Source organism: Centroberyx affinis, unplaced genomic scaffold (assembly GCF_046629955.1).
Source record: "Centroberyx affinis isolate AG114_WGS23_722 - 3 ecotype Tasmania unplaced genomic scaffold, CSIRO-AGI_Caff_v1 ptg001720l_1, whole genome shotgun sequence".
NCBI classification, from domain to species: Eukaryota; Metazoa; Chordata; class Actinopteri; order Beryciformes; family Berycidae; genus Centroberyx; species Centroberyx affinis.
In genome coordinates, this window is record NW_027280128.1 from 19,697 (window position 1) to 38,118 (window position 18,422).

At 38.4% G+C, this 18,422-nt stretch overlaps 1 protein-coding gene and 1 non-coding gene across 2 annotated transcripts in view; one reads left to right on the top strand and one right to left on the bottom strand.

The window, feature by feature from the left end:
• The window catches only part of LOC139651717 (AP-1 complex subunit beta-1-like), a 31,221-nt gene extending 17,323 nt beyond the window's left edge, over window positions 1–13,898 (top strand). Inside the window, 9 exon segments of the mRNA XM_071528731.1 lie at window positions 2,676–2,717; window positions 3,571–3,723; window positions 4,702–4,847; window positions 6,451–6,580; window positions 6,692–6,718; window positions 6,720–6,780; window positions 7,760–7,846; window positions 10,423–10,577; window positions 11,805–13,898. Of these exon segments, the coding sequence (XP_071384832.1) occupies window positions 2,676–2,717; window positions 3,571–3,723; window positions 4,702–4,847; window positions 6,451–6,580; window positions 6,692–6,718; window positions 6,720–6,780; window positions 7,760–7,846; window positions 10,423–10,577; window positions 11,805–11,879 (876 nt within the window). The 3' untranslated portion in view covers window positions 11,880–13,898.
• Window positions 13,899–15,706: 1,808 nt separating this feature from the next.
• Window positions 15,707–15,780, bottom strand: trnav-cac (transfer RNA valine (anticodon CAC)). The gene has a single exon. It is a non-coding gene; the product is annotated as a tRNA-Val (tRNA).
• Window positions 15,781–18,422: the final 2,642 nt, after the last annotated feature.

Below are 18,422 nucleotides of genomic sequence, written 5' to 3' on the forward strand. Positions count from 1 at the left end.
GTTTAAATAGAATAGAATCTCTTCTTTTTTTACTTGAGTGAGCAGCCGTTTGTGCTCTGCTCTAGAGCCGTGATTCTCAACCTTTTTCATATCATGGACCCCTACTTTAGTCCACATTTGATTATTTGATAAGATTTTGTCTCTTGAACCCAAATCTGAGAATATTTTTATTGTTAGATATGATTTTGTCCAGAAGTCCATGACTATCTGTATTGTAGGTAGAGAGATAACAGAGAAACTATGATCAGAACAGTCATTCTTCCACATTCTCTAATTGTGTTAACTTCTTGTAAATGAAATAATGATGAAGGTTAACAATTCATCAATTTGCTGGGGACCCCGTGGAAGCCCCTCATAGACCCCTGGTGGTCCCCAGACCCCACGTTGAGAACCACTGCTCTAGAGGACTGAGCTATTTCCTCACCCTGATTTTAAAGCAATAGAGTTGATAGCACTTTTGTTGTTCTTGTAACTTGTTAGCTTCTGCCATATGTTCTTTATTTTTATTTTTCACTGCTTCAAACTAAAATTCAAACTATTTTTAGGGGTGTATGAGTAGGAGTGAATTCCTGTATAGGGCACAGAATTGTGGTGATATTGAGGTGAGGTTATTCACTTTGTGCAACGCCCAGCTAACCCATTTCTGTATTGAATGTCATTGTAATCTCAATCGCAACTAAATGTCGGCTAGCTAACATTGCCTTGAAAAGTTTAATAAGACTGGTAAGAGAAATTGAAACGAGAACTGAAACACAGGGGCATACATCATCTATACTGCAGCAATCAGAGGGGTCCAATCCCACAGGGTAGATGTATTAAAGTAACCTGAGATATTTCTTTGTTCTGTTGCTTGAGGTCGATGGAGCCACTAGGGATGGGACGAGATGATGTAATATATAAAAATTCAATGACAACAAATCAGTGCAGAATTCTGTTTATTTCTGAGACACAAATCTTCCTGGCAATGGCATTGGCTTGGTACAATGTAAACAACAATTTAAAAATGTCATTACAAAGTGCAAATAATCTAATTTGGATGGAGAGCTTGGGAAATTGTGATGGTCAACAGCAGAATAACATGGAGCTAATATCACAATTCATTGTTCTGCCCCACGATATGTTTTGTCAAATATCGCATGTATTGCGATATATTGAATTTCGATATATCGTCCCATCCCTTGGAGCCACTATGAAAAACTACAAGCACAGGCTACCAGTATCTCCATAGTGTCAAAGCTATTTTATTACATGGCTACGTTGAGTACTCAATTCTGATGAACTCATGATTAATAATGCAATAATGACTGGCTTGCTGTACATTATACTTTACTTATTCAATAGATGTAATATCAGTAATATATCATATTTCTGGCTAGCCAGCAGTGAGCGCCTGTCAAAGATCAAGGAAAGCAATGACTCAGAGTAATGCCTGCTGCTTCCTGTCTGTGTTGCCAAGGTGCATAAGGTGAATAGCACAGGCAATATTTTCCATGGTTTACAATCCCGAGCTTTTAAAGGATAGCTGCCGGTCCAATCCCCATTTTATTTTTTCCTTTATTGAGACAGACAATAGATAGAGGAGCTGAGAGGCTCCCAGAGTAGGAAAACTCGGGAGAGAAAGTTGTGGGATTTGATCCCAGGCCAGCAGGGGGACAAGGGTCTCTACTTGCCCAGTGAGTGCATTGTTGTCTTCTAGGTTGTAAGTATATTTATTGAGGAAATCGATGAAAGAGCAATTGAGTGTCATCCAGAGTGTGTACAGTATTGCTGCTTTCCATTTGGCAAAACCCTTAATAAGCCCTGATCATAATTTAACTCATAAAAATGTGCAAAGTACATTTTTTGCTTTCTTGTTTTTGCCTTTGCTGCTGTGATGTTTACTTCTGTTATCCCACATACCACAACACCAAATACTGGAAACTAGGGCTGCAACTAACGATTATTTTCATTATCGATTAATCGATTAGTTGTTTGGTCTACAAAATGTCAGAAAAAGCCCAAGATGACGTCCTCAAATGTCTTGTTTTGTCCACAACCCAAAGATATTCAGTTTACTGTCATAGAGGAGGAAAGAAACCAGAAAATATTCACATTTAAGAAGCTGGAATCAGAGAATTTTGACTTATTTTTCTTAAAAAATTACTCAAACCGATTTAATCAGTTATCAAAATAGTTGGCGATTAATTTAATAATTGACAACTAATCGATTAATCGATTAATCGTTTCAGCTCTACTGGAAACTTTATACTCCCATGGATACTTGAAATGTTTTCAACCTTCCATTGAAAGGAATATTGCATCTTGAAATGTAAACAAATTTGAACCTTGACAGGATAGATGAACAGTATATTAATGTTAATGTTAATAACCTACCTCTGGCATAAATGCTGTGCTTTTTTTCCAATATCTTTTTGTTTTCTTCTATATTAATGTCCACATTTCCGCTTCTCCAAGCTGCCGGAACAGCTTGATTTCTTCATTGGTGCGGATTTGACTATCTTGCCTTGATGTCTAACATACCAGGCGGAGGTGGTATTTTTTTTCCCAGGAAGTGAGGGCTACTGTTGATGGGTTGCAGTTGCTAAGAACGTCTCTGTGTCTCTGTCTCTGTCTCTGTATATGGTCTGTCTGTGGTGTTTGGATGCTGTCTATGGGGCCTCTCTTCTCTCCTGTAGCTGGGGGGAGACCTGGGCGGAGGTGTTGGGGGAAGTCCAGCAGTAAGTCAAGCCCTTCTGTTTGGCAGTCCGCCCATCTGCATGCTGCATGCTCCTAGATGTAGTCCTGAATTTAACCCGGCAAATGGTTCCAACCTGGACGCTCGGCTGTAGTGTCACACAACTTCACTAAATCACACCTCACCTTTGACCTTGCTCGCATTTGATAGGGGGGAAAAAAGTTATAACTATCCTTTTAAAGTAAATACAGGGATTACACAAAGTGCCAAAGCAAAGGCTGAAATTGTGACTGCATGATTAAGGGTTCAGCCAATTAGATAATGTAAAAATGGTTGAAAAATCATCTTTCCCTCAGATGTAATCACCAGAGGTGGGGGCTCGTCACATGACTTGGACTCAAGTCAGACTCAAGTCACACTTTTAATTGCTTGAGACTTGACTTGATGCATGAAGAGAAGACTTGAGACTTGACTTGGGTTCTGGTGACTTGGGACTTGACTTTGACTTGTACTCTGATGACTTGAAAAGGTTTCTAAAGTCTTGACAAAAGATCTTGTGTTTGTGTAAATGACTTTGAAAGTGATTGAAAGTGATAATGTTCCAGCAGACGACTGAATTTTATATCCAGTTTTTTTGAATTTGTAGGGAATGATTGAATTTATTGATGTTGAAACTGATTATAGAAATCAAACTGATGCTCTTGACTTGCTCCCACCTCTGGTACTAATCACTTAAGAGTTATTATAGTCATATTTTAGAATGTTAAATTCTGAATTTCTGCGTCATCTTCTCTGTAGGTTGTTAGTGAGTTGTCATTTCGCCGCTAAAGCATATTGTGGCGGCTGGTGCTCAGACTCTGTGCTTTGCATTTGTGTTTTCGCTGTGGTTGATTCAGGTGGGACAGAACTTCATCCCTTCATCTGTCCCCAATACGTTCGCTCCGTCACCCACACCGGCCCCCGCGGCCCCCAGCAGTGGCCTCAACGACCTGTTTGAGCTTTCCACAGGCATGGCCATCGCCACCGGAGGCTACGTGTCCCCAAAAAGCGTGAGTGGTGCCAGAGTTAATGTGAAATGCTTGGTCAGTAACAGTTCCATTGCATTGCTCAGAGTAAAGGCGTCGGTATACTCATAACGAAGTAGAGCTTGTCCAAAATGCAAACACAGTAGAACACGTTACCACATGCAAATTTGAGTATACTTGCTGCAGCTTTGTGTTGTTTGTTTATTTACACTCCACACTCCGGATGAAGATTAAAGAAGTAACCGAGATGGAAACAAAGGTAAATGACCTGGAAAAGCAAATTGAGATGATTTTCCGCAAGGCAATGCAACCAATCATGTGATATTTTAGAGTTGCAGATGGTTAGCAGTGGGGGGTGGTGTGTGAAGAATTTGACTAGTTTGGCAAATGTGTCCTTGATCCAAGATGTTACAGTTATGAATAGGGGTGTCACGATTCTCCAAATCCACGATTCCATTTGACTTTTGATTTTAAGGTCACGATTCGATTCGATTTTCAATTTAAACATTTTTTTTTTCAGCACTGACGGCTATGCCATTGTTAGACTATCGAGTCTTGATTTGTAAAGATCAACAGATCATTGGTTTAATATGGAGGACCACAAGTGTCACGGAAATAGTAATAAAGCATTTCATTAATTAATAACTAATTGTACAGTAAAAATAGGCATTCAGAAATTTGTTTACAAATTAATGTACTAATCTATGAATAGAGTAAATTACAGCGTAATTCATTATTTGATATTTTAATGGCCAATAAAATGAGGAATTATAAAAAGAATTTACAAATGAAATATTAATCCATCAATAAATAGTTCAAATTAAAAAGGGATTTACAAAAACAACCATAAAACAGTCAATAAGTACATCATTTAAAAATACATGAATGAATTAATAAATAAATAATGGAATTTAAAAATCTATTTGAAAATGCAGTTTAACCTTTTAACCCTTTTTTTTTATACTGTTTGTAACATTTATTTCAATTGTATATTTTTCCTAGGTGTGGCTGCCGGCAGTGAAAGCCAAGGGGCTGGAGATCTCTGGAACCTTCTCTCGCCGCCAGGGCCACATGTACATGGACATGACCTTCACCAACAAGGCCCTGCAACACATGACCGACTTCGCCATCCAGTTCAACAAGAACAGGTCAGTGAGATGACTTGCAGGGCCAGCAGACACACCAGTGTTCGGCAAATTACTCTAAAATGTAATTTGTTCTGATTATATTACTTGTCTGAAGAAAGTCCTAATTTCCTGATTTGTGTTCTCAAATGACTTGTGGTTCCTCATTGAGTAAGACCTGTAGTGTTCGAGGTCTAGGCCTATCCATGCTAATATCAATTTGATAAAATGTGAGAAGCAGTGAGAGCAGTGAGAAGTAGAGCTGTACCAGTTCACAAATTCTGCTTTTTGGATATTTGGTACAGCATGTTCACTATCTAATTTTAGCACATTTGTTTTTTCAATAGATAGTGAAATCTGTGTGATTCTAAGTGTAATAATATGTATGTATAATACTAATAATAATATGTATAAAACGCACAGAATTTTGGTGCAGTGACTAGGGCTGAACGATTTTGAAAAAATATCTAGTTGCAATTATTTTGACTGTTATTGCAATTGCGATATGATTTTCGATATTAGAGGGAATGATAATTTTTACATCATTATTCTCATTTTCATTGAAAAACGTATACAATGATTATGGTGTGATTTTTGCGGGGATCTGTACCAAACAAAGATGTTTTCTTAAGTCTGTAGAATATGATGTGTAGGCCAGGACATCTCTGCAGCACCACAATATTTCATTTAAAATGCTATTTTGACAAATGTTGCACCTCCTGCGATTTGAAAATTGCAGTAGGCCATATTGCGATTTCGATAAAATTTTGATTAATTGTTCAGCCCTAATACCCGTTCACCTTTTTGTTATTGGTCAATACATGTTGGCCAAACATAGTTAAAGGTACCAAAAGGAAGATGCTTTTTCTGCAAAAGCTGTATGTACTTGATGTCAGCAAATGGTGGGGTCTAACCAAAAACCCACCTGTCATTCAAACTGGGGGTAGCTACAACCCCACCAAAGGTGTTTGTGGTTTCAGTGTGACGCATTGGGGGAAAAAGGAAGTAAATAACCTACATCTGAAAATATACACAAAGCTAAATTTGCAACTGTTTTATGAGGTAACACATTTTTCTCATCTTGTAGTTTGGGCAACACACATGTTTCTGGGTGACAAGTTTGTCTGTTCCTGGGAAAAAAATTAAATTTTCCTTTTGTTGAGGAATAGTCCATGCTGTTCACATAAATGCATGTTACTACATAAATCTATACACAGAACTTTGTGGACATTGAGGTGGCATTTCTGAATTGGAAAGCTAGTTAAGAATGCTACTGCTACTACAAGCCGACCGACTATAGAGAACTAATGTTCAGCTTGCAGATCAGTCAGTGCAATTAGCCATCGTTCTAGCTATTCAGCCAATGTTCTGTGTAGTTTTTCAAATAAACTAGCCATGATTAAAACAAAGATCATCCTGGTCATATGCACATCTAACTGAATATTGCATACTGAACAGGGTGGTTTTTCTACATGCATCATTCCAGCCCTTGTGGCAATTGATGAAACTCTGTACTGTACAGAGAATTTTTTACAGTGTTACTGCTCTCTTGCTTTTCTGCTTTCCTGATCCCATTCATGAATATAGCAAAATAGTTACTGATTTTGGTTTTTTTTTGTGCATCTAGTTTTGGGATGATCCCTACCAGTCCCCTGCCCATTCACACTCCACTGATGCCCAGCCAGAGCATTGAGGTCTCCTTGCCTCTCAACACCATTGGACCAGTCATGAAGATGGACCCACTCAATAATTTGCAGGTACAGAAACACTTTGAAATAAGGGCAGGTCCTTTGCCTTTTATCTAGTTTATGTTAGCCAGTATTTCTTGATTTTTGTCTAATTATTTTGGCTGGTTCCCTTACACACAGGTGGCTGTGAAGAACAACATAGATGTCTTTCTTCTACTTCAGTGGGCTCATCCCTCTGAACATATTCTTTGTTGAGGACGGAAAAATGGGTATGGCATTCACTCACAACCATAAAATAACATCATCACATCTTTATTTTCACATCATCACATCACTGGCAAGTAACATCTTACTCAAAACACAAGGGCAGTGTCAAAATATTACTTAGAAAAGGTTTATTCATATATTTATTACAATCTCCTTGTGAAATGGGTTAGCAACTATCCTCATTGTATTGATAAATACAACTGAAATATCACAGAGATCTAGCAGAAGATGCTTTAGAAACAAAATGGGAAAAACTAGTGTTGTTGGAAGGGGCGGGTTGACTTTAGGATTTACAGAATTATAACGCTATTAACTAAATTAAAATTGCTGATGTTAACATATTTGCCTAACAACATAACTTTTTCCAGTACATTTGAGGATAAAACTGCTTAATTATGGAAATATTCCTCATTTGAAAGAAATAAGATTGCTCAACTTGAAGCTCAGGTTAGCATAAAAAAGTTTCCTGGCTTCACATTGGCAGGCGGAGTGCCTAATTCATGGTTTAATTCAGTTGTACAAAACTCTGTGACATCCAGCACTTAGTATCTGCGAGGCAGTTCATGAGAGACTTAGTGTTGTTAGGTTTTATACACAGATATAACTGCAAAATGATCTGTGTCTTTATTCTGATCTCATTAACATAAGCAACTTAACTAAAGAGATATTAGTTAACTTGTACTACAAATGTGATTGTGTCACATCACTGGAAATGTAAGATATCATGTCGCAAATCACAAGTACAGTTGAAATGGCACTGACATCAATTGGCTTTGAGAAGAGTAGGTTTTTCTGATGGATTTATACAAGTATTGAAAATTGGGACCAAATGTCTTTATATTTAGCTACTCAGCAGTATTGACATGCTGTATCAACCGCTCAAGAATATGCCAGAATATCTCTATGCCAACTCTGCATCTCAGTGTCTGTTACTTCCTAAACACTGGTTGTGTGGTCTCTCTTTTTTTTTTTAAACTATAGAGCGACAGGTGTTCCTGGCTACCTGGAAAGACATCCCCAATGAGAATGAGCTACAGTACCAGATAAAGGAGTGCCACCTAAATGCAGGTAGGTCTTCATGTAAGGAAAGTCATCAGTGTATATGGAAAATGTGTTTGTTTGTATTCCTCAGTGAAGCAAATAGGGCAAGCTTACAGCGTTCCATGGAGTGTCTAGTGAAGAAATATTAAAATTGTGTCAAATAGTGAGTGAGTCATAGTGAGATGGAAGTGTCTGTGCTGCAGGGGAGATGAACGTCACTCCTTCGTTCACTCGTCCTGGGGCTGGCCCCAATATCACTTCATAGGCTTCAGAAAGTTAGTAGTCTATTAGTGAACATTCAAACATAAATTTTCCAAACAAATCAGGTAAGACATTTAAAACACCGTTGCTTTTTAAATCATTTTTTACGTTATGTTTTCGGGTTGTCCGTCCGTCCCATTCTCGTGAACGCGATATCTCAGGAACGCCTTGAGGGAATTTCTTCAAATTTGGCACAAACGTCCACTTGGACTCAACGATGAACTGATTTGATTTTGGTGGTCAAAGGTCAAAGGTCACTGTGACCTCACAAAAGACGCTTTTGGACATAACTCAAGAATTCATACGCTAATTATGACAAAATTTCACACAAATGTCTAATAGGATAAAATGATGAAGTGATGACATTTTATATCCAAAAGTTCAAAGGTCAACTTCACTGTGACATCATAATGTTTTGCTTACCACTGTAGCTGAGAAAACGATCTTGGGTCATTCTACAACAACGGTGGAAGTGCTGTCACTTACTTTTACAGACACCAAAATCCTTTAAGTTGACCTAATAATCACATTAATTATATATGTTCAATAAATAAAGACTGTCCTTGCAATGATAAAACAAAGTTTATTGGCGGAGGCATACAACCGCAAGGCGGTTATTTCTAGTTTTTGGAGAAATACAATTTTTAGAAACAAACTTGAACATTGACCAGGTCTAGCCTCTACTGTGGATGTATTGCACTGATCGCAGCCAACTAAAATTGTATTCTTCTGAAAAACAGTTTAACAGACAAGTATCCATCTACTGTGCTAATGGCAACTAAATAAACACATTAAACAGTGCCTTCCAATTACCAAATTGGTACCGGAGTTTTGGCCAGCCCCATCTCATGCCAAGTCCTCTTCCCTGACTCTTCTCTCACTATTCTTTCTCCACCCACATGCATACCTTGGGATACTCCAACCCCTCTTCTCCCTCTCTGCTTGAAGGAGACCTCCAACCGTTTCCTTTCAGAAGCTACTCATAACCCTGCCACTGTTATCCTGACAACAGAATGGCTGGCAACTCATGGTAGCGGGTCTTAGTGGTGCCCAGGACCAAATGTCGTAGCATACAACCACAGAAGGACATTTGTCACCTGCTCAGGTTTTCTCATAGCTGAAGGCTGCCCCGTCATGAGTGGTTGAAATCCCTGTAGTGCTAATCAGTAGAGTCAGTTCAACACCCTGAGCATGCCTTTTCCCAGTAGCACAGAATTTGTAGTAGCTCCATGCATACATTAGATTGTGGGTACAAAAATAGTGATTGCTCCTCTGTTCAAAGTTGGCCTTCCAAAAACACACAGAAGAAACCACAGAAGCTTTTTTTTTTAACATGGCTTCAATGTTTGTATTATGGCTCCAATGTAGATATTCTAGCTAAACTAGATATTAGCAGCCTGTTACCCAAACACAATTGGATTGCATTGGAAACTGAATGAAATGGAGGATCAGGTAGCCATTGTAGGTCATGGAACTTGAAGGCTAATTTTATCCATAACTATCTACATAATGTGACTAATGTGGTTTTCATATCTCCATTGCATTTAGATCATTATTGTATAGTTGATCAATATGTCATACGTGTTGTCTCAGTATCAAGTTTTCCTTGTTTGAGTGCATTGCTACCGAAGCCGTAGATAGTTACCTTAGTTGCTTTTTAGACATCTGCTATTGCTTAGTGCATTGGGTTCGGTAGGAGGCAATAGTAAAAAAATAAAAATCTTGGTAACGCTTTATTTTAAATAATTACATACTAATTACGTAATAATTTGCCAAAAATGTATATGAAATTACTAGTAATTTGCCAGAAATATGTATGAAATTTCATTGCAATTACATGTAATTATATATTATATATCTAGATATATTTTTGACATTACCCAACAGTACAAAGAAATTAAGTTTACAGAACTAAAGTGTATTTTATTACATGCTTTCTCTATTATTTCTGCTATTTTTTTTTACAGGGCAGGCACCTAAATTAAAGTGAGCTGCTACAGCTTATTTTCTAGATACTGTAGGCTAAATTTATAGAAAACAAGCCACCAAATTAAAGTGAGCTAACTAACTTTAACTTCCAGTTTTTGCATTAGTTTCCATGAGATTTCTACAGAAAAGGCCACTACAATAAATACAAAGTAATCACTGCAACAAGTCAGACCTTTTGCTCTTTTGCCAATTAGTATGAAATTAGGAGCCCTTAAAATAAAGTGTTACCAAAATCTCTTCAGTCTGGTTGGCCTTTATTGAGGTAAGGTAACATTTCTCAGTGGTTTCTGTTTGTCAGTAGTTGGATGGTAAGTTTGATTTGAAATAATAAGACCTTGATTGTGGCCTTGCAGACACAGTATCGGGGAAGCTGCAGAGCAACAACATCTACACTATTGCCAAGAGAAACGTGGAAGGCCAGGACATGCTCTACCAGTCCCTCAAGCTCACCAATGGCATCTGGATCTTGGCTGAGCTTCGGATTCAGCCTGGCAACCCCAACTACACGGTAGTGGATCTCCCATCATTTCACGGTTTTAACATCTTGTCTTCAGCCATGCTTTATGGTTATTTATTTATGGCCTGTCTCGAAGAAAGAAAGGGATAGCACCAGACAGATGGTGCTAGTTGCGTCCATATCCAAATGACATCAAGGTTTAACTGATTTAGAGGTTGATTTAGAAAAGTATAGAAAATGAATCTGACAATTTCCAAGTCTTTGAAAAGTTTGGGAATTGCCCCATTTAACACAACTAAATATTGAATGTAGTTGTGCATCCACTGTCATTTCACATATTTTAATGTGTTATTGTAATGAATAAGTGATGGAGATTGGCCAATCAGCAGATAGTGATGCTTGTACCCAGAGGTGGGGATTCGAGTCACATGACTTGGACTCGAGTCAGACTCAAGTCACAATTTTAATTGCTTGAGACTTGACTGGATGCATGAAGAGAAGACTTGAGACTTGACTTGACTTGGGTTCTGGTGACTTGGGACTTGACTCTGACTTGTACTTTGATGGCTTGAAAAGGTTTCTAAAGTCTTGACTTGAGATCTTGTGTTTGTGTAAATGACTCAGATTGAAAGTGATGAGATTTGTTCCAGCAGACGACTGAATTTAAATTCTGTTTTTTTTAATTTGTATGGAATGATTGAATTTATTGAAGTTGAAACTGATTATAGAAATCAAACTCATGATGCTCTTACCAAGTTTGTATCCTATTAAAAGCATATTGCATTGAAAAGTCCTCGATATTTAGTTTTCTTTAAGATATTAAATTGATACTGGAGTCTTGATTTGTTCTGACTTGACTTGCTGTTCTACATTTAGACTTGAGACTTGACGTTAATGACATGGACTTGACTTTGACTTGACTTGGTAATCCACGTTTAGACTAGGGACTTGACTTGAGACTTGTGCCTCAAGACTTGAGAGTGACTTGAGACTCGAGCAAAGTTGACTTGATCACACCTCTGCCTGCACCTATTGAACACCAACCGAAAGTCTTAAAATTCAATCACAAAATGAAAACTTGGCTAAATGTTTGAATTGGAAAGGAACCGTGTCTAAGAGTCAATGGACAATCAGTATAGGATGACTAAGGTCTATTAGATAGCGCCTACGAAGTTAGGCTCTATTGAAACAGCATCTGCTGAATAAAAGCTGGAAGAGCTGTGAATGAAGAAAGTCTTTCCCTTTGTAACCATCTGTATTCTCTCTCTCCTTCCACAGCTGTCTTTGAAGTGTCGGGCTCCTGAGGTTTCCCAGTACGTCTACCAGGTGTACGACTCTGTCCTGAAGAACTGACCCGCTCTTCCACCTTCCACCCCACAACTCTCCTTCACCCCAACTTACAGACAGCAACGTTTAGCATTTGCTGCCGTCTACGGCTAACTGCCAAAACAAGGAATTTGCCAAACAATACAGGAATATCGGGTGCATTTCCCTCACACAGATTAACAAGGCAAATGTCAGTAAATACAAAACCATAGTTCCATAGTACCTTCAGCCACATTGAGTGGTCACTGCATGGTTTGATGAGCATCATAATGATTTAAATTATAAATAATGGCTGTTTGTTGGCTGTTTGAGAAGATCATACCCATTAGATGATGGTGATAGATGTTTATCACCATCATTGAGTAAACACCAAATGATAGAATTTCTCCTTGGTAAATGATGTGGGGAAAAAAGGAGTTCTACACACTATTGGTATTTCCTTTATTTTGGCAGTTACCTGTATTATTCAATACTCCCCACTTCCATTTTTACCTTCTTGTGAAAAAAAATTGTATATCCACCATTCCATCCTTAACTTAGATGTCTTAATGTCGTAAAGATGTGGTTGATGGTGAAACTGTCCTGAGTGGAAAAAAAAAAAATCTCCCAATTTCCATAAAGCCATTGCTTTTTCTTCGTACTGTGAACGGTTCACAATTGTTGATCATATTTGCTTTTGTTTTGATTTATTTTTGATACTGGTTCTGTCTCAGTGGTACTTAAGACTGATCTCTCCGATCCATTCCACAAATCACACTCCATCAAGAGGCATCAGACTCAGACAGATGATTCAGTTTCAATGTTTGTGAGATGCAACAGTTAACGATTTTCAGGTTGCCATGACTTTCAAATTACTAGCCTTCTGTCATTGGTTTTGGAACCACTACGCAAACCACAAAAAATGGTAGCTATTATTATGTGTTTGCTCATCAGTGCCACTCCTTTTTAAAAAAAAAAAAATGACTTCTGCAGCTGACCATTTCACATCTAATTCCTTTTGTAATAGCCCCATTTACTGCAAGCACATAGTTGTACACAGCTTTATATAACTATATTGCCATTCCTATTTATCGTGCATCTACCTCTGCATATATCTTTTTCACTGATTTTCATGTTGCAGTATTATATGATGCCAGATGTGTGTAGTAAGTTTTACATTCTGTAATGCGCTATAAATGTTTTCCTTTCTTTGATTCCAGTGCATTTCATTTTATACAGGGTAGATGGTTTATTGATTTTCCATATGCAGTTGTTGAGCCAGACTAAACCTGTGGCACAAAAGCCAAACCAAAATCACAGGACCATGTATTCATTCAATTAAATGCCAACTTTTAATACTCTGCTTTTAAAAGAATCTCCTAGTATCGGCATTGTGTGTACTATAAAAAATGACAGTAGTGTGTGCATTAGCCATAAGGACCAAGGTTGCCCTTACAGTGTAGTCCAGTGACATGGTATAGTTTGCATAATAAACAAATGAAAATTTGGTATTACCTTGTAACTGAAATTAAGTTTTGCTTGTACTCCCTTAAGTCCATAGTTGGTGCTTTATTGAATTATGTGCCACATTGTCACGTTAATGATTATCTATGATGGCATATAATCTAACCTGCTTTTGCAGTCCAAGTCCAAGTGCATCCTATGACTATCCAATAGAAAAGGCTTCTTGAGTGTATCAGTTGTGTTTGTGACAGATTTCTTATGCTGTTGCCATATCCGCTTGTGTGCCTGCATGAACCTTCATTCCATTTTCTCCTTTTTAACCACAGCTGTGCATTCACTTCAATTATAAAATGGAACTGTCTCTTCTCTCAAGTTACCACAAGTCTCCAAAGCAAAATCTCACGTTTTTCAAAAAAGCTGCATTGTCTTTCGCACTTACACAAATAGAAGTATATCCAAAACTGTTGCCAGCAATACAGAATATCTAGAGGGAGCTATCATGGCATCTGATGAAATGAAATATTTCTTGCATCGTTGCTGTAAACCTGTTGTAGATGACCCCTCGTTGAAAACCTATCACTGTACCATCTCTTATGTCAATAAAATGTCTAATTCATTATGCATCAGTGTGTGTGTACTGCACTCACCACATTTTCTGCCTTCAGGAATCAGAACTATACGAAAAGCAGAGCTGATGTAAGAGGCACAGGACACATTGTAGTTATATAAGCTAAGCTGTTTAGCAGTGGTGGAAAGAAACTAAGTACATTTACTCGAATACTGTACTTGAGTACAATTTTGAGATACTTGTACTTGAGTATTTCCATTTAATGCTACTTTGATGCTACTCGGGGTCACATTTCAGATGTCTATGAGTTGTTAACAGCTCCACCAAATAGTGATTTTTCCCTCTAAACCTCACATGGTTTCATTTCAATAAATGTTCAAATGATCCAATATTTCAGCAAAAATCCAAGATTAGAGAAAAAGTCCAAAAACTGAAAACAGATTTGTGTATCAGAACTTTGTTTTTTCTTCTTTCCTCTCCCATTAATCATCTCACGACCCCTCAGATTTATCTGGTGACCCTTTGGAGGGGCCCGACCCCTAGGTTGGGAACCACTGGACTAAACTAGCTAACTGTATATAAAGTAGTTCAAACTAGCTCCACCTCCAGCAGCTACAACAGTAACATGCTGCTTACACACTGATGCTTCAGTATTAATAATCTAATGATGTCATATATAATAAAATATCAGTCAGAGGGACCAAACCACTACTTTTACTTTAATACTTGAACTACATTTTGCTGCTAATACTTATGTACTTTTACTTAAGTAGGATTTTTCATGCAGGACTTTTACTTGTAATGGAGTATTTTTACATTGCTGTATTGGTACTTTTACTTAAGTAAAGGATCAGAGTACTTCTTCCACCACTGCTGTTTAGCCAACATTATGTGAGAAATCATTTGGTTTGGTTATTAAAACCACTGAAAAGAGGAAAGTCTTAGCTAGTTTTTGATATTTACACTGGAAGCTAATGTTTCTAATGTAGGGTTAGGGTTAACCCTAACCCATGGCTGACTGCTTGGGGTAAGTTGTCATACAGAGTTCAGGTGTACGCTTTTAAAGAGCACAGAGGTAAATATATCAGCATACAACATTAAATATAAAGGTATTGTGCAGTAATTTAGCACAACAGGGATTGTGTTGGGAACTGGGATACAGTAATTAATGTAGACGTGTAGCAATTCAACAGGGACTGTATAGGCATAGACCTGTTACTTAAAGAATAGTGACTTTGCATCAACTTTTTTTCATTTCTGTCAAAGTCCCCAACAAGCCCTATGATGGCTCGGCCAGTTTCGTCTCATTTAATTGAGATCCAACTGCTTTCCACTCACCCTGCTTGTCTCCTCCCAGTATAAACTATGCAAATGACTATAAATACGCCCCTCCTGTCACCTTCTTGTCAAAAACGATGGTGAATGTGCCTGTGTCCAGTGCGCCCCTCTCCAAATATTTCCAATGTGCTTTTACGTATGCAGTGTTTTTGTAAATAAAGGTAAAATTGCCCAATTGAACTGATTCAAAGATTAAAAACAAAACCATATAATGTGACATGTCCAGTGTCCCCTGCTGTGCCGCTCCAAATATGGCAATGTGCTTTTCCATTTGTGTCATTTTTTTTTTAGGTATATGCACGGGTTGCCTTTCCTTTCTTACCTTGAATGGTAGGAATTCTTTTTAAACCAAAGGCTTATACATAGCTTTTGCCTGTAGACTTATGATACTGGTCTCCGGTGTAACGTCGTATGTATACATTTCGGAAGCTTCGCTCAAATGAACAAGCTTTAGTTTGACACATGCCATGGCGTTTCAGCACCACTGCTACAGACTGAGAAATGTTGTTTCTGCCCGGGTCTGAACCGGGGACCTTTCGTGTGTGAGACGAACGTGATAGCCACTACACCACAGAAAACTCAGTGGCTTCTTGAGGAGTTGAGTTGAGACCAAGTCAACCCTCAAGCCACAATCAGTTGCACTGTAAAGTCTAGGAAGTTTGTAGAAACAAAAGAGGTGGAGAGCCTTTGCATGTAGACTCAAGCACTTGGAAGCTTACGACCAGTGGTGGAAGAAGTACTGAGATCTTTTACTTAAGTAAAAGTAGCAATACAACAATATAAAGATACTCCATTACAAGTAAAAGTCCTGCATTCAAAATCTTACTTAAGTAAAAGTACATAAGTATTGGCAGCAAAATGTACTTAGAGTATCAAAGTAAACGTACTCATTTCATAAATGATTGGACTATTAATACTGATTTATTGACATACATGTACATGTAAGCAGCATTTTAAAGTTGTCAACGTGAAGCTAGTCTTAACAATTTAGCTATACTTTTGGGTAGTCTAATCTACAACAATGCTATTTTATAGTTATTTTATAAAGATGATCAAATGTTTTAAATATAAAATATTGATCTGAAAAGTAACTAGCAACTATAGCTGTGAAATAAATGTAATGGAGTAAAAAGTACAATATTTCCCTCTAAAATGTAGTGGAGTATAAGTACAAAGTAGCATAAAATGGAAATTCTCAAGTAAAGTACAAGTACCTCAAAATTGTACTTAAGTACAGTACTTGAGTAAATGTACTTAGTTACTTTCCACCTCTGCTTACGACATGCGACTCCAGTGCCCAGCCAGCGTACCTTGTTTTTGTAGACTTACTCAACTGAACCGGCCATGAGCCTTTAGAGTGTAATGATGCAGCAGAAAAGATGTTTCTGCCTGGTCTCAAACCAGGGACCTTTCACGTGTTAGGCCAATGTGATAGCCACTACACCACAGAAATTCCTACAGAGGAGTTTTACAGTTCAGAAAGACGATAAAACGCTTTCCCTCGAATTTCCACATCTATTTACCTCCAAAACAACAGAGAAATCTTTCAATTTGCTGCCCGGTTTCAAGCCAGCGGCATTTAGCTTATGAGGCAAATGGGGTAACCACACCTGAGACTGTTTCACTTGAGGATGTAGCATAGTCAATGCTCAAATGTGGATTGCATTGAGACGGTGGCACAGGGACCAATTCCACACAGCAATTGCTCAGGTCACGGGTTGCAAGCAGGCTGAGCTTACCTGAAGCCTTGTTGGCGGAAAAATCCTCTTGTGATAGCACGTATCACATAAGCTGTGTTTAATGGTATAATAAAGTTACTTGTGATAGCATTAGAGATGCACCGATCGATCGGCCAGTGACCGGAATCGGACGGTTTTCAGCTGATCGGCCATGACCGGTGACCGGCAGATCAGTCTCATATATCTCATTCTGTGCCGTCGCTGTCCTCTCCACCACGCCCAGGGGCCGCATTGATCCTCCCGATCCAATCCCCGCTCGGCCTGGTACCCATCGGTGCCGAAAAACCCGTTCGCCGGACACCCGGTGACACATCGCCGTCAGGACCCCCGCCAAAATCTCAGACGGATCACCGGGAACAAATCGGCGCCCAGCTATCGGCACTGGCCGGCACCGTGCCCCCGGGAAACTCCAGGAAGTGTCAGCCGATGCGCCGAAACCACCATACTCTGTGTGTCTCTCGCTCCGCTGACAGAACAGACGGCTGTCAGGTGGACAGAGCTTGCGCATATGCATGGAAATAAACGGCGATATGATATAATTGTATAGATTTTACTTTTCAAGCTTCAGTTTATCACATGCATGATATTGGTCAGCCTGCTTACTGTGTGGGAGAAACGAGCTACCTCCCGATCTCAGCGGAGTCAAAACAAAAAGTCATTTTTTTTCACCACAAGATGGCACTATGACTCTTTAAATCTCCATTACATTGGGCTGGGCTCCATGGATAACCTTTTGATGTAAAGGTGTGTTGTTATATAGATCTGTTGCACCTTGGGAAAGTAAAACATGTTAGATAAAGTGGGATATACTGCAATTCATTTTCAGTTGGATTTTATTTGTACAAAAAAGCTCTGTCCAGTAACCTGGAGCACTTTTTTATTTTAAGATTTGTTTGAGTGAGAGTGAGAGAAGGTCCTGTAACCTGGTGCAGTTTTGGAGAAAATGTAAGTTATTAATAGTCAATGTTTTACTATGAACATACAATTGAATTTAAATTTTCCAGTAAAGAAAAGTTACAAAAATGTTTGTGTATGCTGTCAAGTATAGTTCTTAGAAAGAAAGAAAATCAGAATCGGCCAAAATTGGAATCGGCAGGTCAGACTTTTAAAAAATCGGAAATTGGAATCGGCCAAGAAAATTGCAATCACTGCATCTCTAGATAGCATGTATCACTCCCTTATAATGCTTTACTTCTGACTCATAGTGATTCTGGGATGTTTTCCGACATTTTGAGCCTGTTGGAAAAAAATACATAGACATACATACATACAGAGCATAATATAAAATCAACATTACAAGGTGATGATGACTGAATATAACAGGTAGTATACACAGCTGCCTTAAATAATGTGTTACCCAATGTTTTGTCCATCTCATCTTTCACAGCTGTGTTATTTACATCTGTTTCTCCGTTTTCTTTATATTTTCATTTTTTTAATCTAGATGGAACCTCGCTTCAGGAGATGGGCTGATGGCAGTCT